Source organism: Fistularia commersonii, chromosome 1 (genome assembly GCF_037954325.1).
Source record: "Fistularia commersonii isolate RoL2024-O1a breed Wild chromosome 1, RoL_Fcom_v1.0, whole genome shotgun sequence".
Lineage (NCBI taxonomy): Eukaryota > Metazoa > Chordata > Actinopteri > Syngnathiformes > Fistulariidae > Fistularia > Fistularia commersonii.
This window is the reverse complement of record NC_141284.1, coordinates 28,813,020-28,839,619: the sequence shown is the minus strand read 5'-3', so window position 1 is coordinate 28,839,619 and position 26,600 is coordinate 28,813,020. Positions and strand designations below refer to the sequence as shown.

Sequence of the window (26,600 nt, the reverse complement as noted above, 5' to 3'; positions counted from 1 at the left end):
GTCTCACTGTGTGTGTGTGTGTTTCCAGCTTAGGAGGATTGTGAATGCCAAAGTGAGAGGGATAGTGAAGAAAGTGACAGGCACCGAAACGGATACCGATGAGATCTTCCAGGTGAGAAGAGCGCTGTCGCCGTCCCATCACGACTGCTACCAGACCTCCTACACTCATTTCAAGACGCACTGCTTCAACTGGCAGGAGTCAGAGGTAAAGAAATCAAAGTCTGTTAAAATCTGGTTTGACATCCTCCGTACTTTTTAAAATACAAAATATGTATTTTTAATGTTAAGTTATGAGGTAATAAAAAGAATACAACCAATCAAATGACATACTTAGGCCTCCAATGACGACTGGGGTGTTTCCTCCTCAAGTTATCTGACCTGTTTGACCTGTAGGCTCCGTTGAATGTTTTTGGTTCGTTTGAAGGACTGAGTATTTTAAATGAAACCTCATCAGATGTGTTTTCGATCCTGTGTGTTTTCAGTTTGAAATCGCCCTGTATTACCTCTTCTCTCTGGTCAACATGTGTGCGAGAGGATACACTGCAGAGAGGTACTTGCTGCCCGTCCTGACACAGCTTTCCAGACACATCTCAGATTTAGTGTTGCACCTGTGAGGTTCTGCAAAATATAACATTTCTTAAAGAGCAACATTCACTTTCCACCTCTCTGGGGGGAAAAATACTCCAACTGGTTAACAAAATGTGCAAATAATTTTGATTTCACAAGCTGGGCTTCAGGACACTCAAAGTCCATCTCAGTGTTTGTGATCTAAGCGACTTTACTGTGTATTTCCACATTACTTTTATTTCTGCTTAAACAGTTGTATAAGGTTAATTTTAATCTCCGGATTATCATTCAGATTATGTGAATTAATTTATCCAGGATGATTTAAAAATAAAATAAAATCTCAATGTTAAAAACTAGGGGGAAAAAAAAACATGATCGAGTATCATCTCATGGGAGGGAAAAAACAAACTCCAATTGGTGGACAAAATGTGCAAATAATTTTAATGTCGCAACTTAAAGTAACACTTAAAGTCCATCTCAGGATTATCATTGAGATTATGAGGTGTTTTTTTTTTTTTTTTTTAATCTGAGGTTACATTGCTTAAGATTATATTTATTCAAGGTGTCATTCAATAATGTTGGTTTGCTGTTTTTTTAATTTACTATTTTCAATTACAATTTGACTAATATGGGGTAAATGTATTCTGATTTTAAAGGTTATTACAGCACATGCCAAATTTTTGGAGCTACTGTGAAGTAAAGAATTGAATTTATCCAGGATGATTTAAAAAAAAAAAGCCCATCTCAATGTCAAAAACTAGGGAAAAAAAAACAAAACATTCATCAAATATCATCTTTTATATGGTGGACATCCATTCATTACATTACATTACATTCCAGTTATTTGGCAGACGCTTTTATTCAAAGCAACTTACAAAAGTGCAATTCAGTCACCGAAGATCCGAAGTGCAGGAGTTGGAAGTCAGAAGTGACCACTCAACCAAATAGCTATTTCAGAACCATGCATACATTTCTCAGCCCCAAAATAAATACATTTCATACATTTGCATGTTTCTTTATAAAAGATGTAGGGTTTAATGAGTTTTATGTATTTATCCTTTTTTTTTTCCTTGCTTGCAGCATCAAGTCCGCCATGGACTCGACCTGTGTCCCCCTAAACTGAGGACGTCTCTGCAGACTGAGAGGGCCGAGCTTCATCCAGGCACTGCTTGCAATCGTTGTGACATGACATTTTATCCACACGCTAGACGCCTGGCTTTTTAAAATGCCTTGGTTTTTTTACTGGGATTGATTTCTTTTTTTTCTATTAACTTTAACAACGAGTTGCAACTATCAGTGTGCAGAGTTTACGTAGGCTATTTTACTGATTTAATTGTTTTCTTTTTATGGACTTGTTTACAGTTACTGTTTACTGTAATTGAAATGACTGAAACTTACAAAACTGAATGTTTTTTGAGTTTTAAAGAAATGTGATCTAATTAAAAAAAAAAAAAGATCTAGATCAGGGGTGTCCAAACTTTTGTCACTGAAGGCCACATAAGAAAAATATATAAAGGACTGACTCACTCACTAGTGGTCAGTTAAAATTAGCCAAATCAATAAAATGTTAGTTCGCTATGCTTTTTAATTGAATACGGTGAAAGTACAAATAACAGCATACATCCCAGCTTCCTATGAATGGATTTTCATTTATTTTGTCATTAAAAGGGTAAATGTAATCTGCAGTGAAATAAGAGTTACTCTGAAAACCAGCAGACTGACAGACATGAAATAGCTCACAGCAACATCAATCTCTTCAATATTCAAAACAGAACACCAAAAATGTACGGCATAGTAACACAGTGTGAAGAGATTTAACGGCCCAAGTAAACAGGACCATGTCTAGCTTATAAATTAATAATAAACTTAGAAAAATCAGTAAAGAATAAAGCAAGTTGGAGTTGATTTTGTGGAGAAGCTGCATCTCAATGCAAATGATATTGTTTACCAATATCTCAGACAAAGTCTTGGTCCGAGTCTGCTTTTTATCTTGGTGATCTCCCTTTGCAGCTCTGTAAAGCAGAAAAAAGATCAATGTTACTCAAGTCCTGCAGTTTTTACTGGCACATTATTCTCACCACCTTAGTGAGCCCTGTTTTATAAATCCACCATCTGGGAAAGGATTTCCGTGCTGGGCGATGACTTGAGCTACTTCATAACTTGCCGTGTGGCATTTTCTTGTATTTTCTAAGCACGAAAAAATACTGTTGTTGATGTTGCAGGCTTGCTGTCATTTTCTTACCTTAATCATCTCTTTCAACACCAGTGTAAGAAGTGTAGGTCGGATGTTTTGTTTCATAGTGACGTCAAACATTCTTTCCTCGCTGCAACACTTTCATCGCAAATTAAACAGACACACATGATCAATCATATTCTTAGAATTTGCTGCGGGCCTATTATAAATAGCTTGTACACCCCTGATCTAGATGACATTGTGACCGAGGAGTCTTATTTTATATCTTTATTTTCTTGTGTAAGGGTGAAGCTACAGGGAGTAGAGATAAGATATTTAAGGATATTTAAGGACCAAGAAGCAACAGTCCAGCACAATAGAGAGAGTGACAAAGAGGTGAAGGAACTGGTGGAGAAAAGTGTCTGAGGTCATTTGCAGTAAAAGAGGTTTCTTTCTGTCTGTCAGGTGGAGATGGTTTGGAGATGTACAGAGGAGGGAAAGTGAATATAACTAGGAGGTTGCTGAGGTTCGAGCTGCCAGGCAGGAGGCCTCGCAGACGTACAAGGAGGTGATTTATTATTATTGGTGCTGGAGAGAACATGGAGTCTGTGAGAGAGAAAGATGCAGAGAAAAGGGTTCGACGGATAAAGTATTCTGGGATTTTTCATTGGTTTCAGGTGGTTCTGGGGTTCAATGCACACTTATCAACACTATAATGAAAATAAAAATGAAACAATGCCTTACACCAGAATAAGTCACATACCCTGAAACATTAAGATAAGATAGTTGTTTATTGATCCCCATTGGGGAAATTGGTTGTCACAGCAGTGCAACAATATCATTAAATATTAATACAAATAAAAAACAGAGACATAAATAGAGGAAACAAGTGACAACAGCAAGGACAAAATAGATAACAATGGGGGAAAAGGGAAAATTGGATAATCAGGCTGAGAATGGAGTGACAACAACAAGGATGTAAAAGGAAAAATGAGAAAATGTTTTCAAAAATTGAATTTTGAAAAAGAAACCACGCGCCAAGTCTCTGGAGCGAGAGGACTCGGCCCTCTGGGTCACAGTACGATACATTTGATAAGATTTTACTTCAATATCAGCAAGACATTCAAATCCAGTCAAAAGCAAATGACAAGGACCATCAGCAGATTCTGATGAACATTTTTACACATTTAAAAGGCAGAATTAAAGAAACCTGAAATATTTGGATGGAGTCCATGTTTTGCAGGTCATAGATGTGATCTGAGCGTCTGCAGCTGCAGAGACCTGGGAGGGTGGAGGTGGGAGTGTCATCGGAGCGTTGCGTCATCAACTGCAGATCTCCATCAGTGAACGGGAGGTCCTGGAGGTCCCCCTGCAGGACGCCACTTCACGGGGGAGGTTTTTGTTGGGCGGCCACGTGTTTGTGTGTCACTGTGTTCTCTCACAGCGCAGAAATACACTCCTTGATCTTCTGGCTGCAGCCTCTTCACCGTCAACGTCCCGCTCTCTGTTTTTGTCTTCGTGGCTGAGAATTTCTTTGAATCAAAATCTCCAAAGTCGTGATCCGGGTTGTACGTAGTTGTGAACACGATCATCTTCATGGCTTCCCCCGGCAGCTGTCTGAACCAGTACATCTGGTCATAGTCTGAACCCTTGGTTTGGTTGCAGGTCATCGTCGCCTCGTTTCCCTGGTCCCCCCAGATGAATGGGGTCTGAGTGACATCTTCAGCTCCTTTCCCTCTGGCAGCACCTGTGTGAGAAACAGCGCCAGTTGTTTGTACATCAGAATATTTCCATATGTTTTTGGTGCAACGGTGACATGATTTAATCACCTGGTAGCCAAAGTACTAGCAGCAAGCTGAAATGTCTGACAGTGTCCATGTTGTATCGTATCGAGGAAGTGTGTGTGTCACTGCGGTGTGAGATCTGAAGTGCTAGTTTCATGTGGGCGGGGGGTTGTGGTATGTCTTGGAGGACGTCCTGACAAAGAAATACAATGAAACAACAATTATGTTTTCACTGTTTTTGAGTTACTGTCAGTAAATGGTGGGAGCAGGAGGTCATTGTAACACGAACAGTCCAGTCTTCACGCAACCACTTGAAATAGTTTTTGCAAGAGACGGTCAACTGAAACAAACAAATGTAATACTTTTGAGTTGAACAAATCTCATGAATATTATTTTATTTCTGTAAATGGCAGAGTTGTGATGAGTTAAGGACATTTTCCTGATTGACATGCAGTATTATCTATTTTTGTAATTTTTTAGTTTATTGAAATTCATGTATTCCACAATTTATCATCTCTCATTTGTTCTTCAGAAGGTTGGTTACATTTTCTGATGGAATATGCAACCTCCCTCCTGGCCAGCAGAAGCCGCTGTTTGCGTGCCTTTTTGATGAGCAGCCGACTGTAGGCATGAGTATGTAGTTGATTTTTATGTAATCAATAAAGAATATGTATTTTGTCACCTGAGAGTCTCACAAGAGAAGTATCCAGACAATACACCTGTTCTTGCGTTACCATCTATTTTAGTAATAGAGGCTCTAAGAAATGTCCAGAATGAATGCAACAGGTTTCAAATGATCCAGTCAAGGTTCTTGTAGATTCAGGAGCTACTAATGTGCCTCCTCATCCCAACCAAGTGGAAGGACGTGGAACAGCAGGATCTAGTGTGTGATGTCATGGCATTGAAAGGTTGACGTCACTATGAAGTTTGTCACTTGACTGACAGCCGTTCTGACCAATCGGAGCGTTTCTCACGCAGGCGTCACTGCGCATGTGCACATATTGGCGCGTTCTGGCAAGCTAGCGAGTTAGCTTCCAATGTATGTCTTCTAAACTTATGGTTGTAAAAAAGAGTAAAGGAGCCGGACCGAGTTAAAAGACTAAAACATATCACTTCCATACGGAATGGGAGGTAGACTTCTTTTTTACAATGTCGTTTTCAAAGTGTGTTTGCTTCATCTGCCGGTCTGCCATCGCTTTACAGAAAAAAGGAAATGTGGAGCGGCGTTTTCAGAGCGTTCATAAAAACTACGACACCGACTTTCCTCCGAAAAGTGAAAAGAGAAGGAAAAAGGTGAAGGAACTGAAATCCAAGCTGTCATTTTTCTCCCAGCTAACTTCAACTATGCTGCTGACGCCGTTCAAGTCATCAGAATAAGGTATCTACCAAAAAAAGTACTCTGTTCTCCCCTTAGCCGCAGGGAATCTTCAATCTTTTTCAGTTACAGCTAACAGTTAAGACAATTCATATTTCATTGTATTTCTTATTCTTTCTACTGTTATCTATTACTGTTATGTTTCTTACTTAAAATTCTGGCACAACAATTTCCTTCGGGATAAATCTCATCTGTTGTCGTGAGCCATAAGGGTTCATGTAGTCATGCAACATCCACAAACATCATTGTTTAAAGCATACTCAGTAGATATACAAATAAATATAAATTCAACATTTATAGTGGAGGAAGATCATTTTCACCTGGTCGTTTGAAAAGTAGCTCACAAGGTGTCTACGTGTGGCCACCCCTGGTTTGAAGGTCATGAGGTTTTAGTGTCATGAAGTGATGTATTGATCCTGACAGAATTTACACTGTCGATGATCTACTCTTCACTTGTATGCTAAGAAGAATAAACCTGTAGGTTAGTGGTCAAAATGAAAAAAGGGAGGATTGTTGCGAAAAATGGGAATGTCCGTGTTGTGTTAACCGCTGTGTGTCTTGTTGTGTCAGCATCTGTGCTCTATCTGTTATAGTAATGTACTTAAGAAGGAATTATTAACTAGCTGTCAAATGTGCCCATGTTCTTTTCTTTCCTTGTCTCTCTATAAAAGCCTGTTTATAATATCGTTCAGTGATCGTTTCTGTAATTAATTCTTAGTAATCTCTGAAGGCTCTCAATCCTCCGCGTGTAATCCTTTTAAAATCTTCAGTACACTTCTCCAGCCCCCTCCTCCCCCGCCCACCTCTTCCCTTCTTCCCGACGACTTTGCAAACCTCTTCAAAAAGAAAGTAAACGACATTAGATCCTCTTTCTTTCACAATCCAACGGGCTCCACAGGCACCCTCCCCTCCTCTCCGTCCCCACCTACCGCACCAGTCACTGCCCTCCGACCCGTCCTCTTCATCCCCTCCTAACCCACCTCAGCCCACCTCAGCCCCACTTCACCCCTCTGTCTTCCCCCGAGGTCCTCGAACCCATAACATCCAGCCGGCCGACCACCTGCTCCCTCTTACAATCCATAGCACCAGACCTTCTCCCCTTCCTCCTCAACACGTCCCTCTGGACAGGCTGCTTTCCATCTGCCTTCAAGTCTGCGAGGGTCACCCCTCTGCTTAAGAAACCAGCACTTGACCCATCTGATGCAAAAAGTTTCGACCCGTCTGCCTACAACACTTGAGCGCGCCAGCCTTTAACCAACTCCCTCGGTACCTTCAGCAAAACAACCTCCTGGACCCTCTCCAGTCAGGGTTCAGAGTAGCTCGACAGAGACGGCCCTCCTTGTGGCGTCACAATCAGTGCAGGAAGCCAGAGCGGCCTCTCTCTCGTCCGCGCTCGTACTTCTTGACCTGCCGGCAAACCCCCGGATCCTTGTCTCCACCCTCAAGGGTCTGGGCGTCACAGGATCTGCACTCTCCCTGTTGGCTTCCTACCTGACGGGTGGCTCCTACCTGGTGACTTAGCGGTGATCTGTGTCTGAACCACACGGACCGTCTACCGGTGTTCCACAAGGTTCGGTTCTAGGCCCTCTCCTCTCCTCCTCCCTGTACACAACATGGCTCGGTTCTGTCATTCGCTCGCGTGGCTTCTCTTACCAGCGCTATGCCGACGACACACAGCCGAGTCCGTCCGTCCCTCCGTCAGACACACAGGTGGAAATCCGAATTATAGCTTACCGGTGTTCCACCGTCCCAAATTCTCCCACACACTCCCCTTCTTCTGTCCCTTCACTGGCTCCTGGTAGCCGCCCGCATCACATTCGAGACCCTGGTGCTCGTCTACCGGGCGGTGAATGGGACGGCCCCGTCTTATCTCAAGGATATGGTCCAGCCACACGTCCCTACCCGTCCCCTCCGATCCGCCGCCTCTGGGCGACCGTCCACCCCGTCACTCAGAGCCCCCAGCCGCCGATCCAACCCGTCTCGGCTCTTCTCAGTCTCGGCTCCTTGGTGGAGGAATGAAAAAGGTCAGAACGGCGGGTCGATGGCCATCTTTCGCCGTGAGCCTAAAACATACCTCTTCACCAAGCACTACCCTATTAATCGCACTTAGCCTCCACCCCCCCTCACCACAAAAAAAGGATGAAATGTATGTATGTATGTATGTATGTATGTATGTATATGGTTCTGAGATGGCTATTTGGTTGTGTGGTCACCTCTGACTTCTGACTACTGGTACTTCGGATCTTCGGTGACTGAATTGCACTTCTTCTAAGTGGCTTTGGATAAAAGCGTCTGCCAGATGACTGGAATGTAGTGTCATGTAGAAGACTGAAGCCAGACTGAGATGGTTGGGTCACGGACAGAGGAGGGAGAGTGAATATATTGGTAGATGGGTGCTAGAATCGGAGGTCTCGAGGAAGACCAAAGAGAAGATTGATGGACGTGGTGAGAGAAGATATGAAGGTAGTTGGTGTGAGAGAGGATCCAGAGAATAGAGTTAGATGGAGAACGTCGGTTCACTGTGGCGACCCCTGAAGGGAAAAGCCCAAAGGAGAAGAAGAAGAATCTCAGAAGACTTATTGTTGTCTTGCCTCCTCACCTTAGAGACTTTTGCCTCTACACACAACACATGAATAGATCTTACCAGGGAGGAGTGTGATTCCCCCTGAAGTTGGAGCACACCCTCCGACCCGGGACCCGTTTGCCTTGGGTGACCCTTCCGGGGGCGTAAAGTCTCCGACGATATCGCTCCTCGGATCACCGGGACATTTAAACCCCTCCACCAAGATAATGTGACAGCTTGAGGAGAGATACAGAAAAGTCCAAGATGGCGAAACCTTGAAAGATTAAAATTAGAGGCTGCCATTGTGGCATAGTGTTTTTTTCTTTTTTTGTATGGATCCTTTATTAAGATTTGTCAGTGATATGTGAGGACAACTATTTGTAAATTCAATTTGCCCAGTTTATCAGAACGTCTGATGTTTGTTTAAACCAATTGTCTGTTTACTAAAGTTCAAGCCTCACCTCGACCACGGGACTTTTTACAGGAAGGCCGCCCACGCGCCCCCACGGAGCGCCCTGATTGGCCGGCGCTCTCAGGTTGTTCTTCCCGATGCCACAGATAAATATCCCACCGCTTGTCTATTTTCGCTGCTTGGTCATTCTCGCTTCTTGTCAAACTGCAGGTAAAACATATTTTATTTAAAACGCCACATAGATTCAATTTGTTGGATCTGGGCAGCATGTCCAGTGTGACCCGCTCCAGTTTCCAGAAGACGTCAAGGAGCCGAACCTTTATGCCTCAATTTTCCCAGGTCCGTCTCCGCTTCCCTCATCCTCACCTTCCTTGTGTACATCCAGGGCTCCCTCAGGATGCTTCGTTCTGTTCGTGTCGCCGTGCTTGCCCTCTGTCTGGCGCTGGCGAGCGCCTTTTCCAGCGAGCTCCCAGATGGAGGGAAGAACTGGGCCGTCATCGTGACCGGGACCCGCGGCTGGCACAACTACAGACACCAGGTGAGGAAAAAACCTGGGAAGAATTACATCTCCTCGTTAGTAAAATGCAGACCTGGGCATTTTACGGCCCGCGGGCCACACCCGGCCCGCTTTGCTTTTTTATCCGGCCCGCCAACCTATTTTCTTTGAATGTTTTAATAAGTATTTTCAGTCGATACTGAATTAAGAAACTCCTTATTCTTTTTCTTTTGTTTAATTTTGTACGAATGATTCCCCACAGAATAATGTCGGTACATTTATATAATCATTAATGATTTTAAAGGTGAAGTAAAATACCAAAAAATTAAAATATTGAATTGCAATTTTGCATTTTGTTCAATTTACATGATACCATGTTGGCCCGGGTTTGATGCCCCGACGGGGAGGCGCCACCTCTACAAGCACATACAAGAACAAGTGTGCTATAATTCTGGGAAGTAAACAGTTAAAATGATATGAAAGCCTAGCGGCAGCACTCCAGTGAGGAGAGCGTGAAAGCTAGACAGCCCTTGTCTAATTTTGCTGTGGCAACTGGACTTAACTCTTCCTCTTGAAAACGTTTGGTCTTCAAAGGTGTTGAAGCGAACCGAAAAAGCCTGTCAACCGAAAAAGCCTCTCGGTTGACAGGTGAAAGGTCGAGGGTCAACCGTGACCTGGATGACCGAGAATCTTCACAGACATGAAACTATACCACTTCAGACCTTTTTGTCAAGCTCTATATGGACAAAGAGAACCGTGAAAGTAATGTAGTCCTGGGAAGGTTCGTTACAGGCGATCCTGTAAATAACATCCCCATAACTGAGACGAGCGCAAGGAAGTGGCAGCAGCGAGCCTTTTCATAGCAATAAAAGAAAAAATGCATTTGTGGCTGAGGAAGAAGGTAGTCCCACTGAACAGTGTTCTCTGAGGTTTGGTAATGTGCTGATGATAAGTAGCTCTCTCTCCTGTGTGTGTTTGTGTGTGTGTGTGTGTGTGCGTGTGCGTGTGCGTGTGTGTGCGTGCACACCAGGCCGACGCCTGCCATGCCTATCAGATCGTCCACCGAAATGGAATTCCAGATGAGCGGATCGTGGTCATGATGTATGATGACCTGGCCTACAATCCTCAGTGAGTCCAATCTGTTCTCTGAGCTCTGCTTCAGCAGGGTTGGCAAGAGTCAGCAAAGACAGGAGGCAGAGCATCTCTCTGTTTGCAGTGTTTGGGTTTCATTTAACAGCTTCTTAATCTCCCGTCCGCAGTGCAGCCAGATAAATATTCATTTATCAAAATGTATCTGGCTGCACTTCAGATGGCAAAGGAGGAATTTAATTGCACAGGGAAACACATTTCCAGACATGAAAATAAACACTTTGAATCTTGGACTTTGAAAATGAATCTAATGTGGTGGATAAATTGAGTTATTTGATTGTTTTTTTTGTTTTTTAAGATGCGAGCCACCTGCACATTTCTTTACATCTGTAAAAATATAGCAGTGTGGCAGTATTTATAGTAATAAATCACAATGTGACGCATCTGCTGTCATTTCCCTGCCTGTTTTACATGACAAGCAGATTTACTGACATGCAGAATATCTTGATCCTTTTTTTCTGTCTTCCACGCCTTCCAGACACTAACATTTAGTTCTTGTCATCAGAGTCAAGCTCTATGATACTACAAAGTTAAGGGAAACATCCAGTTATTAAATAAATGTAATGGTGTCAGATACATTGTGAACTGTAATCAAAGGTTGTCTTTTGAAGAGGTCCTGCAACATGGGTCATGTTGTGTCCGCCCACTGACACAAATGGCTGGTTAATAATTGACCTCAGAAATGTTGCAGTCAGCAGAAAAGTAATTACAGTCCCTTCAAATATCAGGACCGGCAATGAAAAGTCTCTGACATTTTCCTGTTTTCATCTCATTATCAACAACTCCCAACTGACTTGATTCATTCGATTCATTTGACTTCTCATTTTTACAGTATAACTCCCTCATTATTGTCATTTGAAATGACGCCACTGTGGAACGATTAAAGGACTTTTCTATTCTTTTCCTACAGATTTAAATGCAAGGAAAAAAAAAACTTTCTAAATGTTTGTGACTTTGGGACATTTAAGTTGTAATTGTGATCGTTATTGCAAAATGAAATTATTTGGGGTTGACGATAATGATATTTTACAACTAATACTTTTTGAAACAATTACATTTGTAATGTATCACAATTTCAACCCCCTCACAACTTTTCTGTTTAATGTCCTTGTATTGTTATCATCATAGATTGCCACAAGCTTGATTTATCCAAGTTATAAACATTCTTCATGTTTTGTTTATCCTTTACTGGAGGAAATGGGGTTCCATAAAGTAAATGGGCGAATCAGGCTTTTCTGTGTGACCCGCTTTTGCTATTTAAAAAGGCTCAGAACCTCCTCAGGTTCTGAGCCAAAGATGTGAGCACAGATAAATCTTACGGGTGTGTGGAGCAGGAGATAGTGATTCAGCAGTAAGAGGAAGAAACTAATTGGTCGGTTGCTCTTTCCTCCCAAAGCGCAAAGTGTTTTAATCTTTTTTTTCCAGCCGTTTTCATTTCCCACTGTGAGCTCGGACCTTGTTTTTGATTGCAGAAACCCCACCCCTGGCATCCTGATCCACAGACCCAATGGCCCAAATGTGTACAACGGGGTCCCCAAAGACTACACCCGGAACGTGAGTGTCCCGGCGCCAGTGTTTGGAACCGACGGCCAAGTCAACGCTAAAAATGGGACGGAAGAATCAAATCGGCAGAGCTGACGGTGTTTTTGATTCCAGGCGGTGACTCCAGGAAACCTCTTGGCGGTGCTGAAGGGCGACGCGTCCCAAGTGAATGGTGGCTCTGGGAAAGTCCTGCAGAGGCAAGTGATACGAGCAAAAGTGTCAGTTGTCATTTGAAGTGGGAGAATCAATCCATTAATCTGAGTCAGGTGGTTGCGGATGGCCTTGAATGTTAATACAGGATTTTGTTACAGAGGGATGAAATCATGTTATGGGTGAATAAATGTCACATGAGGCTGTCGGCTCATTGTTTTCTTTTCATTACCTGCCATCTCTCCTCTCTTTGCAGCGGCCCAAACGATCACGTATTTGTTTACATCACCGGCCTTGGAGCACCTGGAATACTGATTTTTCCGGAGGGTGACGTGAGCATTTTTTTTTTTCTCTTTCTCTTCCTGCCTGCAGGACACTGACAGACAAATCAATCCTGGTATAAGAAAAGCGAGCCGGTGCTGGCGGCTCCTTGTTGGGTGACTTTCTCCCATACATTCTGTGTTCTTCAGCAGTATTTCACAAACACATGATGTCCTAAACTTAATGTGATTAGGATTAAAGTTTTTTTTGCAAGTTGTTTGGCACCATAAACATTTAGTACAGGGGTCTTAAACTCAATTTACCCGGGGGCTGCTGGAGCTAGGGTCTGGGAGAGGCTGGGTCGCATCAGGTTTTCCACAAGAAAAGCTCTGATAAAAAATTCCACTGTTCTCAAATATCTTCATTTTTATTTTTCTGCACAAAATAAGATGGAAAAATACATTAAAAAAATCAAGAATGAGCCAATCATTTCACCAACCACATAGCTAGCTTTGACTGCTGCGTTATTATCTTTGGTTGCTTTCTGAAAGAAATCTTGTCGCTTCAGTAGATATGTTTCAAGATCGGCCACTCGGTATTTTTCATAGTCCTCAGCATGTCTAGTTCTGCAGTGACGTTTCAAATCGTATTCCTTGTGCACCGCAACTTTCTCCGTGCAAAGAAGACACGTCTGGGTGCCCCTGTGCTCCATTAAGAAGTACAGTTTCAGTGTTTAGCTGACGCACGGAGAACGTCATTTCCGCCGGTACCAGATGGGCTCAGGGTCCTGCGCCTGCAGTTAGCGATTGGTTGAAGGTCAGAAACCATGGAAACACAGAGTGTTTGTGGTGCCAGTTTAACATTAAAATTTAATAAAGAAAAAGTTTAATAAAGTTTGAAAAGTTCGGCTCATGACCAGCATGGAGCTAACGCTAACACAGACACACACACACGCATGCAACTCGCTTGTGTGTGTATGTAATAGTGTTAGCTCTGTGCTAGCATCCTAGCCCTCATTTTCCCCGTTATTGTGTGTGTGTGATGTCAGGTCTGGTGCTTCGGCACACCCGGCTCCGGTCACAGCCACACCGGCGTGTTGTTTATCTGTCTAAATGTGTATTCAGCAGCACCCGCGGGTTGTTTACATCCGTGGTTTACGCGTGTATTCAGCGCCGCTGCCTTCACGTTGCCAGTACAGTCCAAGTGCTCCGAAGTATGCGGCCCCCGGATTGAGACACACCTAACTATTTAGCACAGAGCTAATGCTAACACATACAGCATCAAACTCACCGGGCCGCACTTACGTTATTTCATATTAAGGCGGGGGCCTCAAAACGGCCCGCGGGATGCGAGTTTGGGACCCCTGCTTTAGTAGAATGGATGCAAGAGAGTGACAGCACTAAGGATGAAGAGCAGGGTTCATATCTATATACATATGTGCCTTTTAATGTTATTTTTCAATATCCTTCAATACTTTGAAGAGATTTAGTTAAATGCAACACCGCAGTCCAATTGCAAATTTTCAAAGTTCTTTTATCTCTGCAGTTTTGGTTTGGTTTTAAAGTTTTTCCACATCAATAAGCTTCCTATTTTCCTTTCTGATCATGTCCAGTTCTGATCATGATAATGATCATGTCACCTGCTGGGGGGTTTTTGCGTTTTCATCATACTTCACACTCCTGTCTGGTTCCTGGCTCACCAGCTCTTTCTGTTTTTGGTTGCCAGTGTGGTAATTGAAGTCCCCTTCTCAGTGTTTTCCTGAGTCTAAATGAAGCTTTTAATAGGATTAACTCAGTCAAATGGGAAGAGAGTATTTTGAACCGTGTCAGTACATTTTGTATCTTTGATCAGATATCTTTTACCGCCTAGAAAACTGGAATATTCACAAGCTTTTCACCAATGGCTGAGTGTGACTCCCAAAAACCCGGTGCTTTGACTTCTTGTGGCTGTATTAGATGGAAAGTCTGAAAATATTCCACGTTCCCCGTCTGTCTCCGCAGCTCAGTGTCAAAGATCTCCAAGAAACCATCAATTACATGCATGAAAACAACAAGTACAAAAGGGTAAGTGAGGTGGACACACGTAGACGTGCACTTTAGCACGTAGCCTAGAGAGAAAACCCACTCCAGAGATGATGTGGTTGCGTGGAAATATCATGTGCTCACAGGCTTGTTGTTTTTCTGCCTAACCTGCAAACACTTACAGATGGTTTTCTACATTGACGCCTGCGAGTCGGGGGCGATGATGATCCCCCTGCCCGATAACATTGAAGGTAAGTTGAATTTAGAATTCAACTTTCCAGCGAAACCGAGATAATAAAAGATCAATGAATGCATGTGACAGTTCAAAAAACTTTGCTTGATCTTGACATTTCCTCCTCAATCTGTGACACAACCTTCATCTCATGTCAGCTGTGAGAAAACAGGAATTGGCTAATTTAATTTCCATATCAGTGTCCACAAGTCATTCTAAGTTATTTCTTTTTTTTTTAAACAATTTTGTTTTTATGAGCAATTCAAGCCAAAAGAAATACATGGTACTCAAGAGCAGTTAAAACAAAAGTCAAAAGGAAAGTATGATCAGGTAAGTATTGGAAATAACTGAGGCAAAAGAAGAAGAAACAACAATCAAGTAAAATAACCTGACAAAGACGCAGTAGATAGGAAATGAAATACATCCCATGAAAAATAATTCATGACTTGATAGGTTTCTGAGGTGTGGCATTTTCTAAAATACCAGGGTCAGCTTTAAACCTCTTTGTTCTGCAATTTTTATTCTCTCCATCTTTTTGGATCTGATTCACCCAGTCATGTGTTCGGGCTGCATGTGATAAACTGCTCTGGGCTAAAGTCTGTTTTTTTAATTCATTTTTATTTGCACTCTTCAGACAAACAATGGTGTGTGTGTGTGCGAGAACATTTCCACCGTTGGTGAGCGAGTGAGTTCCTTCCTGTCAGTCTAATTTGAGGATGTTTTCATTTTTCAGTTTACTCCACAACGGCCGCTAAATACGATGAGTCTTCCTGGGCCTGCTACTATGACGAGGAGAGGGACACGTACCTTGGAGACTGGTTCAGCGTCAAGTGGATGGAGGATTCTGATGTGGTGCGTCGCCTTTCTGCCCCGACGTCAAGATCATGGCTCTTCAAGTAGTTTCTGATTCAGAGGGAATTTCAAAGTGAAAACTGCTATTTCAAAACCGGTCCTGGACCAGGACTCTGTGTTCGAGTCTAGTAATGCTCATTCGGGAGCGAAGTCATCTGAGTAGTTCACCGGTCGTCCTCAGACTACTGTCTACATGATAGTGAAGTTTGCCTTTTTAACTCCCAGTGACACCTATCCTTCTTTTTGTCATCTCCACAAGATATCATTTCACCTTTTTGGGGAAAAAAGGTGAATTTAACTTGTTTAAAGTGAACAGCTTCATGTCTAAGGTGATGATTTAATGACAGGCTTACAGTTTTGCAGGAGGTAAAAATACTGCTGAAGTTTAAACTAACAAAATAACAACATAGTAAAATGTCTTGCTGTTTCGTGTTAAATGAACACACCACTTTAATGAGTCCTCGTCACTTGGGCTAAAACTGCACACATTTAGACTATATTAGTATTTTTGTCATCATCAGAACGGAGCCTGAGTTTCCAGGCTGACCAGCAAAACCACATATTAAGGAAATGGCAGCATCCCACAAGAGTGGAGCCGAAACTGTCTTCTGAGGCTCTACATTGACACAACTTCATTTCTCGGCTTCAGAATTTGTCTCCTTAGTGCTGTTTTGCCATCTAGAGAGTGTAAAGCTTTAAGACCTTTATTTACGTCAGTTTGAACGTCAAGTTCTCGATGTGCAGACATCTCACTCCGGGTTAGGTGCCAGGTGATTTCGTTTGTTTGTCAGGAGAAACGTTGATTCACCTTCAGGCCCTTTGGTGATGATGAAGAGTTTGGCACTTTAGGTTGTAAAGCATGATGTGTAACTATCAGGTAAAGGTGTGTGACAAGTGCAGTTCAACCGTTGTTGAGCCGTCTTCACCGTCTGCATGGTGTTGAATGAGCAGGTGAGGTCCTCGCTGATGTGGACGCCCAGGTTTTTAACTAACCTCTCCCCTTTAAGAAGCCGATATGTTTCTGTCATGGAAATGTTCCCCACCTGAGGCTCACTGGAAGCATGTTTTCTTCTGTCCAGAAGGTTGGGCCGCAGCACAGTGCTGTCAGCAGTCCTCCAAAGGATAAAGTGAAATAGTCAGTCTGTTCAAACCCATTTTGATCAGGTGATTCTAACCTGGAGGAAACCGTGCCATATTTGGTTTTGCGATGCGTTAAGAAGACACAGCAGTGATGCAACAAAAGCTTGTTGTGGAGATACAGCGTGCAGGTGCAATTCAACACAGGCTTCTCATGGTTTTACAGAGATACATGTCAAGTTCCCTTACAGTCTCCAACACCTGGTTTCTGCTCTGCTTGCATCAGTCAAATGTCCTGAGTACTGAACTCGACTGGGTGGAGAGACAAAAAAAAGCCCTCACTCTGCGATAGTAGGTGAAAATTCTGAAGAGGCCTTACAAAGGTCTTCGAAGAAATCGAACAGTCGATTAAAAATAAGAAGGGATTTTGCAATTTCATTGAAAAAGAAATGTTTAATCATAGCAAGTTCTTAAGTACTTTAGACGTTTCGATTAAATAAGAAAAATACACATTACTGCTGGATCAATAGTTCCTGAAAGGGATCGGTTATATTTTTTACTTCCAGCTCCCAGCTGTGCAGAATGTGGGGGAAATGTGTGTGTGAGTGTGGGTGGGTTGGTTGTTTGGGAGTGATAGTCGTACTGACAGGACTTTCTTCAAACTCCTCCAGAAAGATCTGACCAAAGAGACACTGCAGACGCAGTTCGAGCTGGTGAAGACCGAATCGAAATACAGCCACGTCCGGCAGTTTGGAAACAAGGTGAGAGGACGGAGCCTGGAATCTCTGACCGGATGAAATTAAAATTCACCCTTTCCTTATCTTGATGTCCTACACAGCAGGTGTGACCAAACATTTTGGCTTTTTAAGTCAAAATGATCTACCAATACAATAAACACTAAAAATGCTAAATGCTAATGTATTCCTACATAGAAGAGCACAGAGTATACTTTGTATTTGTTCACCTTGGATCTCCCCTGACGACACTTCTATATTGAGTTTCTTTCCAAGGAAAAAAAAAACCTTAACTCTCCAAGTTCCCTGATGTTCTGGCTTGTCTCGCTCCCTCCACAGACATTGGCTCACATGAAGCTCGTGGAATTTCAAGCAAACCCGAAGACGTATACTTCACCCACGTCTCAAGTCCCCTTGGAGCCCGTGGAAGACCCCGGCCTGATCCCCAGCCGTGACGTTCCTCTAGGCATTATTAAAGCGAAGACTGGGAAGCCCCTTCCTTTATCAGTGAAAAGGGCGCTTCAGTGGGAATTAAGGGCCCAGGATATGGTAAGGAGCCGTCATTTGTACTTCCCTTTGCCTTCCTGGCTGGTCTTATTTTCATGGCTCACGTTTGCCTTGACAGCCATAAAGAGGCAAAACTCTTTGGGGGAACATGATTTGAGTATTTGGGCAATTTATTTCATACCCTCAGAAGTATTGGGTCCATTTCTCTGACCGGCTTAGCAAGGTTTTTTTTATTTTATTTATTTTTTGGAGTCAGTTTTCCCCTGCCAGGACACGGATCACCCCGTAGCCAGGCCCAGGGGCAGGGCTCGGTGGCCGGGCCCGCACCCATGGGGGCCACCACCTATAGGAAGGGCCAAGAGGGTCGGTTGCCCCCTGACTTGGCACCATGTTGGGGTTCCATCTGGTGGACGGGAGGGTAGCTTTTCTCCGGCTTCAGGTGGGGGGACGGGTTCTGACTGTTGTTTGGTTCAGCACCCGACAACAGTTCACTAAACCCACCCTTCTGGGAGTCCCTAGAGGGGCTGCTAGAGAGAGCGCTCCTACCGGGGACTCCCTCGTCTTACTGGGAAATTTCAGTGCGACATGGAAGGGGCGTGATTGGGAGGAACGGACCCTCGCATTTGAACCCGAGCTGTGTTTTATATTGGACTTCTGTGCCTGTTATGGATTGTCCAGAACAAACACCATGATCACCTTAGGCTGCAGTCGCCATGGATCACAGCATGTGCCTCTGGTGACCACCACTAGGAGGGGCCAGTGAGCCCCCTGCACGAAAGGCAGGATGGCCTCAACAAAAAAATTCTTACTGTGTGTGTGTGTTTCCAGCTTAGGAGGATTGTGAAAGCCAATGTGAGAGGGATAGTGAAGAAAGTGACAGGCACCGAAACGGATACCGATGAGATCTTCCAGGTGAGAAGAGCGCTGTCGCCATCCCATCACGACTGCTACCAGGCCTCCTACACTCATTTCAAGACGCACTGCTTCAACTGGCAGGAGTCAGAGGTAAAGAAATCAAAGTCTGTTAAAATCTGGTTTGACATCCTCCGTACTTTTTAAAATACAAAATATGTATTTTTAATGTTAAGTTATGAGGTAATAAAAAGAATACAACCAATCAAATGACATACTTAGGCCTCCAATGACGACTGGGGTGTTTCCTCCTCAAGTTATCTGACCTGTATGACCTGTAGGCTCCGTTGAATGTTTTTGGTTCGTTTGAAGGACTGACTATTTTAAATGAAACCTCATCAGATGTGTTTTCGATCCTGTGTGTTTTCAGTTTGAAATCGCCCTGTATTACCTCTTCTCTCTGGTCAACATGTGTGCGAGAGGATACACTGCAGAGAGGTACTTGCTGCCCGTCCTGACACAGCTTTCCAGACACATCTCAGATTTAGTGTTGCACCTATGAGGTTCTGCAAAATATAACATTTCTTAAAGAGCAACATTCACTTTCCACCTCTCTGGGGGGAAAAATACTCCAACTGGTTAACAAAATGTGCAAATAATTTTGATTTCACAAGCTGGGCTTCAGGACACTCAAAGTCCATCTCAGTGTTTGTGATCTAAGCGACTTTACTGTGTATTTCCACATTACTTTTATTTCTGCTTAAACAGTTGTATAAGGTTAATTTTAATCTCAGGATTATCATTCAGATTATGAAGTGAATTAATTTATCCAGGATGATTTAAAAATAAAATAAAATCTCAATGTTAAAAACTAGGGGGAAAAAAAAACATGATCGAGTATCATCTCATGGGGGGGAAAAAACAAACTCCAATTGGTGGACAAAATGTGCAAATAATTTTAATGTCGCAACTTAAAGTAACACTTAAAGTCCATCTCAGGATTATCATTGATATTATGAGGTGATTTTTTTTTTTTTTTAATCTGAGGTGACATTGCTTAAGATTATATTTATTCAAGGTGTCATTCAATAATGTTGGTTTGCTGTTTTTTTAATTTACTATTTTCAATTACAATTTGACTAATATGGGGTAAATGTTTTCTGATTTTAAAGGTTATTACAGCACATGCCAAATTTTTGGAGCTACTGTGAAGTAAAGAATTGAATTTATCCAGGATGATTTAAAAAAAAAAAGCCCATCTCAATGTCAAAAACTAGGGAAAAAAAAACAAAACATTCATCAAATATCATCTTTTATATGGTGGACATCCATTCATTACATTACATTACATTCCAGTCATTTGGCAGACGCTTTTATTCAAAGCAACTTACAAAAGTGCAATTCAGTCACCGAAGATCCGAAGTGCAGGAGTTGGAAGTCAGAAGTGACCACTCAACCAAATAGCTATTTCAGAACCATGCATACATTTCTCAGCCCCAAAATAAATACATTTCATACATTTGCATGTTTCTTTATAAAAGATGTAGGGTTTAATGAGTTTTATGTATTTATCCTTTTTTTTTTCCTTGCTTGCAGCATCAAGTCCGCCATGGACTCGACCTGTGTCCCCCTAAACTGAGGACGTCTCTGCAGACTGAGAGGGCCGAGCTTCATCCAGGCACTGCTTGCAATCGTTGTGACATGACATTTTATCCACACGCTAGACGCCTGGCTTTTTAAAATGCTTTGATTTTTTTACTTGGATTGATTTTTTTTTTTCTATTAACTTTAACAACGAGTTGCAACTATCAGTGTGCAGAGTTTACGCAGGCTATTTTACTGATTTAATTGTTTTCTTTTTATGGACTTGTTTACAGTTACTGTTTACTGTAATTGAAATGACTGAAACTTACAAAACTGAATGTTTTTTGAGTTTTAAAGAAATGTGATCTAATTAAAAAAAAAAAAAAGATCTAGATCAGGGGTGTCCAAACTTTTGTCACTGAAGGCCACATAAGAAAAATATATAAAGGACTGACTCACTCACTAGTGGTCAGTTAAAATTAGCCAAATCAATGAAATGTTAGTTCGCTATGCTTTTTAATTGAATACGGTGAAAGTAAAAATAACAGCATACATCCCAGCTTCCTATGAATGGATTTTCATTTATTTTGTCATTAAAAGGGTAAATGTAATCTGCAGTGAAATAAGAGTTACTCTGAAAACCAGCAGACTGACAGACATGAAATAGCTCACAGCAACATCAATCTCTTCAATATTCAAAACAGAACACCAAAAATGTACGGCATAGTAACACAGTGTGAAGAGATTTAACGGCCCAAGTAAACAGGACCATGTCTAGCTTATAAATTAATAATAAACTTAGAAAAATCAGTAAAGAATAAAGCAAGTTGGAGTTGATTTTGTGGAGAAGCTGCATCTCAATGCAAATGATATTGTTTACCAATATCTCAGACAAAGTCTTGGTCCGAGTCTGCTTTTTATCTTGGTGATCTCCCTTTGCAGCTCTGTAAAGCAGAAAAAAGATCAATGTTGCTCAAGTCCTGCAGTTTTTACTGGCACATTATTCTCACCACCTTAGTGAGCCCTGTTTTATAAATCCACCATCTGGGAAAGGATTTCCGTGCTGGGCGATGACTTGAGCTACTTCATAACTTGCCGTGTGGCATTTTCTTGTATTTTCTAAGCACGAAAAAATACTGTTGTTGATGTTGCAGGCTTGCTGTCATTTTCTTACCTTTATCATCTCTTTCAACACCAGTGTAAGAAGTGTAGGTCGGATGTTTTGTTTCATAGTGACGTCAAACATTCTTTCCTCGCTGCAACACTTTCATCGCAAATTAAACAGACACACATAATCAATCATATTCTTAGAATTTGCTGCGGGCCTATTATAAATAGCTTGTACACCCCTGATCTAGATGACATTGTGACCGAGGAGTCTTATTTTATATCTTTATTTTCTTGTGTAAGGGTGAAGCTACAGGGAGTAGAGATAAGATATTTAAGGATATTTAAGGACCAAGAAGCAACAGTCCAGCACAATAGAGAGAGTGACAAAGAGGTGAAGGAACTAGTGGAGAAAAGTGTCTGAGGTCATTTGCAGTAAAAGAGGTTTCTTTCTGTCTGTCAGGTGGAGATGGTTTGGAGATGTACAGAGGGAAAGTGAATATAACTAGGAGGTTGCTGAGGTTCGAGCTGCCAGGCAGGAGGCCTCGCAGACGTACAAGGAGGTGATTTATTATTATTGGTGCTGGAGAGAACATGGAGTCTGTGAGAGAGAAAGATGCAGAGAAAAGGGTTCGACGGATAAAGTATTCTGGGATTTTTCATTGGTTTCAGGTGGTTCTGGGGTTCAATGCACACTTATCAACACTATAATGAAAATAAAAATGAAACAATGCCTTACACCAGAATAAGTCACATACCCTGAAACATTAAGATAAGATAGTTGTTTATTGATCCCCATTGGGGAAATTGGTTGTCACAGCAGTGCAACAATACCATTAAATATTAATACAAATAAAAAACAGAGACATAAATAGAGGAAACAAGTGACAACAGCAAGGACAAAATAGATAACAATGGGGGAAAAGGGAAAATTGGATAATCAGGCTGAGAATGGAGTGACAACAACAAGGATGTAAAAGGAAAAATGAGAAAATGTTTTCAAAAATTGAATTTTGAAAAAGAAACCACGCGCCAAGTCTCTGGAGCGAGAGGACTGGGCCCTCTGGGTCACAGTACGATACATTTGATAAGATTTTACTTCAATATCAGCAAGACATTCAAATCCAGTCAAAAGCAAATGACAAGGACCATCAGCAGATTCTGATGAACATTTTTACACATTTAAAAGGCAGAATTAAAGAAACCTGAAATATTTGGATGGAGTCCATGTTTTGCAGGTCATAGATGTGATCTGAGCGTCTGCAGCTGCAGAGACCTGGGAGGGTGGAGGTGGGAGTGTCATCGGAGCGTTGCGTCATCAACTGCAGATCTCCATCAGTGAACGGGAGGTCCTGGAGGTCCCCCTGCAGGACGCCACTTCACGGGGGAGGTTTTTGTTGGGCGGCCACGTGTTTGTGTGTCACTGTGTTTACTCGCAGCGCAGAAATACACTCCTTGATCTTCTGGCTGCAGCCTCTTCACCGTCAATGTCCCGCTCTCTGCTTTTGTCTTCGTGGCTGAGAATTTCTTTGAATCAAAATCTCCAAAGTCGTGATCCGGTTTGAACGTAGTTGTGAACACGATCATCTTCATGGCTTCCCCCGGCAGCTGTCTGAACCAGTACATCTGGTAATAGTCTGAACCCTTGGTTTGGTTGCAGGTCATCGTCGCCTCGTTTCCCTGGTCCCCCCAGATGAATGGGGTCTGAGTGACATCTTCAGCTCCTTTCCCTCTGGCAGCACCTGTGTGAGAAACAGCGCCAGTTGTTTGTACATCAGAATATTTCCATATGTTTTCGGTGCAACGGTGACATGATTTAATCACCTGGTAGCCAAAGTACTAGCAGCAAGCTGAAATGTCTGACAGTGTCCATGTTGTATCGTATCGAGGAAGTGTGTGTGTCACTGCAGTGTGAGATCTGAAGTGCTAGTTTCATGTGGGCGGAGGGTTGTGGTATGTCTTGGAGGACGTCCTGACAAAGAAATACAATGAAACAACAATTATGATCTTCAGGAAAAACTTCTTTTCTAACTAGGCTATCCTTTTTTTTTCTCAGTGATTCCCTTTCATTCGGTGTTTTGGTTTGAATTTGTTGTCACATTGTTGTCTGACTGATTGGTGTGTATTTTAATAAAGCACTGTGACGGTGCAACTTGTTAAACAAGCCTATCTGCTTATGTATATTGTTAACGCCGTGTATTGTTTATTCTTCGCTCTCCTATTCCTTGAGACAGGGCGCAATCATATCGTCCAGGTCAGCTGGAATCGAAGGAAGTGAGGATCGTGTGTCAGTTGGTCGAGTGTCCGTCCGCACAATCAGGAAGCTGGAGGTCGGCGGTCCGATTCCAGGCTCCTACACTGAAGCCCAGACTGCCCCTGATGGTGGGGTGAGCTCCTCGCATGGCAACTCTCCTGCCATCGGTGTGTGTGTGTGAGAGAGAGAGAATGGGTGTAAAATGCTTTGAAAACACAAGGTGTGAAAGTGCTCGAGAAGTCACGACCATCATTGCCGTGCCAGTGATTTCACCTTTTGGCCTCTGGACTTTTCATCAAAATATGCTCATATTTCATCCATGTTATGTTTTTGAAATGTTACTGATTTATAATCTCTTTCTTGACCATCAGAATCAGCTGATTTTTTTTAAAATAACAATTTTTTTCATTTTTTTTTGTGGGTGAAAATGGTCTTTACGGTCTGAGCTGTCCAACTCAGCTGGGTTCTCAACTTAACACTGCATATTTCCTTATTTTTTTCTTTTTTGGAAAAATAAAAAGCAACTTACATCCCTGCGGGAATTTTTTTTATTGTAATACGCGCTTTTTCTTTCTTTTATTTTTTGTCCAGCTGATTTGGTTAGGTGGGGACCTCTTCTAGTAAAGATGATCGTTATTTAAAAAGTCAGGCTGTGTTGCAGGTGTGTGTGTGTGTGTGTGTGTGTGTGTGTGTGTGTGTGTGTGTGTGTGTGTGTGTGTGGACTATTATTATCATAGCTGCAGACTGGCACAGTTGGAGCTCAGGGTTTTTTGTGCAGTTGCCGGGCGTTTCTGTATCACTGTGTTCACTCACGGCGCAGAAATACACTCCCTGATCTCGTGGCTGCAGATGGTCCACCGTGAGAGTCCCCGTGTTGGCATTGGGCTTCTCGGCTGAGAATTTATCCCCGGTGAAATTGGACTTGAAGGCCGGTTTGGAGTTGGGCACGGTGAACACCATCTCCTCGAGGTGTTCTCCCGGTAGCTGACGGTACCAGTACATCTGGAAGTAGCTTATACCCAAGGATTGGTTGCATTCGAACCGGGCTTTTTCCCCTTTGTATTTCCACAATGTGGCAGCCTGAGTGACATCTTCGCCTCCGATGAAGTCTGAGAGATAGCGGGAGTCAGCCAGGATGAACCAGGTTCGATGTCTACAACATGGTGGAGATCTTACCTTTTATCAAGTGCAGTAGAATTAGAAAGATCAGGGACCAATGTTTGAAAATGTCCATCTTCTCAACGTTGAACTGGAGGATGTGGAGTGTCAGAACCGCGAAGATCTTAAATGGAATCCAGCTCTTGTGATCCTCCTCGCTGTCGGAGAATTTCTGGTCCCTGATGTCCCTCTAGAGGACACAGGTGGTTACTTCAACGTCTGGGTTTCGGTTCTTCATCTCACACAGTAGACTTTACACCTAGAACACAATAATGAAATACTGCACAATGTATAAATAGAGAGATGAGTGTGTATCAGACCGAGATGGATCTTTCAGATCAGATAAACTGATTCTTTCCAGGCCATGAATCCAGAACGGCTGCTTTTTTCACACCCGACATCAACATGTAGGTGTGAAATAGAATAAAAAACTGATAAAACCGCCTTACAGATGCACATATATGAGTCTAACTGGCGTAGTAAGTGGCTCGCACCAATGCAAATGTAAGGAATTTATGAAAAGACAAACCCCTTCAGTTCTGAAGGAGCCTCAGGAATGACGGCTGGAACGTCTTCAAGTGAAGAAGTCCAGGTGCCACCACAAGAATCCAGCTTGACCTGGATGACTGAGAACCTCCTCAGACATGGAAAACATGCTAAATGTCCATATTGATGGACATAGAAATAGATAGAAAACAATAGAAAATATGGTTTTGATAATATGGATGTGCATGAATACATTATGCACCTTGTATCTGAGCCGAGACATAAATCATCCAAGTAGGATCACGTGGACGGGGTCAGGTTGTGCAGGTGACACAAAAGCAAGTCTACAAAAAAATAGTTAAAAGAAGTTGCTGGCCACTTATTGAAGCCTCGTATCGGCCGACTCATCCAGGCGTCATCCAGAGGTCTGAGGGATGAAGCGCCCGCCGCCACCAACACTTCAAAAAAACATTTTTTTAATGACTTATTTATTGCTCTAGTGCAGGGGTCGGCAACCCTTAACACCCAAAGAGACATTTGGACACGGTTTCCTCGGAAAAGAAAACACCGGGAGCCGCAATTACTTTTGGACGTCTAAAATAAAGGTACCACTGTATATATTGCTTTTTATTACCTTTACACTTTGTATAAACAAGTGTGTAGTGTGTTGCTTCTGAAATTCACAAAGTATTACAGAGAAAATTAAATTCTATTTATGTCATGAACTCATTTTGAGCTTTGGGCTTTCAGAGCGTGTAGCGGAGCCTTGACCTGAATTTCAAAAATAAATCAAGAAAAAAAATCACTGTGTTAGTAAACAATAAAAAATAAATATTTGCAAAATATCTTCATAAATATTTATTTTACCTGGTTTATGGGACTTCTGCTCCTGAACTTCTGCGCACAGCATCTGCACATCGGGACTTTACCAGCTGGCGGGTATACCGGCTTATTTTGAGCGGCGAAAAATAATAAATATAATTTTATTTAATATTTCAAGATCACAATAATCTTCCAACTTAGAACTAAGAGTTAAAAAAAGGAATCAACACAAATGAAATACACTTCAATTAAATATTTATAGTTTATTTTCCCGAGCCGCTCGGATCTGCAGTGTAAAGACGGAAGAGCTGCGGGTCGCCGACCCCTGGTGGAGGTGGTGGAAACGTGGATCGTAACTCAACTGAGTCAGATGTTTCCCCTGGTTTGTGGGACAGAAACTAATGAGCCAAAAGAAGAAGGTGGTGTTGCGTCTCCGTGCTGT

The 26,600-nt window shown here is 42.4% G+C and overlaps 1 protein-coding gene and 1 long non-coding RNA gene across 4 annotated transcripts; both read left to right on the top strand.

Annotated features, from left to right (window-relative positions):
- The first annotated feature begins 13 nt into the window (after nt 1–13).
- LOC147238106 (uncharacterized) lies at nt 14–4,044 on the top strand. The gene is made up of 3 exons (XR_015107083.1): nt 14–205; nt 483–550; nt 1,648–4,044. It is a non-coding gene; the product is annotated as an uncharacterized LOC147238106 (long non-coding RNA).
- Nucleotides 4,045–5,880: 1,836 nt separating this feature from the next.
- Nucleotides 5,881–22,992, top strand: LOC147238105 (legumain-like). Of its 3 annotated transcripts, none has more exons than XM_086159099.1 (14): nt 5,881–5,902; nt 9,260–9,412; nt 10,401–10,498; nt 11,992–12,073; nt 12,176–12,258; nt 12,468–12,543; nt 14,473–14,535; nt 14,678–14,744; nt 15,459–15,577; nt 17,326–17,415; nt 17,728–17,937; nt 18,724–18,900; nt 19,178–19,245; nt 20,344–22,992. In XM_086159099.1, the coding sequence occupies exons 2-14, from the start codon at nt 9,272–9,274 to the stop codon at nt 20,384–20,386; spliced, it is 1,317 nt and encodes a 438-aa protein (XP_086015225.1). In that variant the 5' UTR covers nt 5,881–5,902; nt 9,260–9,271; the 3' UTR covers nt 20,387–22,992. The 3 variants fall into 3 exon arrangements, with proteins under 3 accessions (XP_086015225.1, XP_086015209.1, XP_086015217.1); XM_086159083.1 differs by lacking the exon at nt 5,881–5,902 and adding an exon at nt 9,016–9,084; XM_086159091.1 differs by lacking the exon at nt 5,881–5,902 and adding an exon at nt 9,025–9,084 and having other exon boundaries at nt 9,214–9,412.
- The last annotated feature ends 3,608 nt before the right edge of the window (nt 22,993–26,600 follow it).

Bases quoted from the DNA above. Each gene is read 5' to 3' on its own strand.
- LOC147238105 (XM_086159099.1), top strand. From the start codon at position 9,272: ATGCTTCGTTCTGTTCGTGTCGCCGTGCTTGCCCTCTGTCTGGCGCTG. The intron at 12,544-14,472 runs GTGAGCATTTTT...CTGTCTCCGCAG, and splicing joins TGATTTTTCCGGAGGGTGAC to CTCAGTGTCAAAGATCTCCA. The intron at 15,578-17,325 runs GTGCGTCGCCTT...AAACTCCTCCAG, and splicing joins GGATGGAGGATTCTGATGTG to AAAGATCTGACCAAAGAGAC.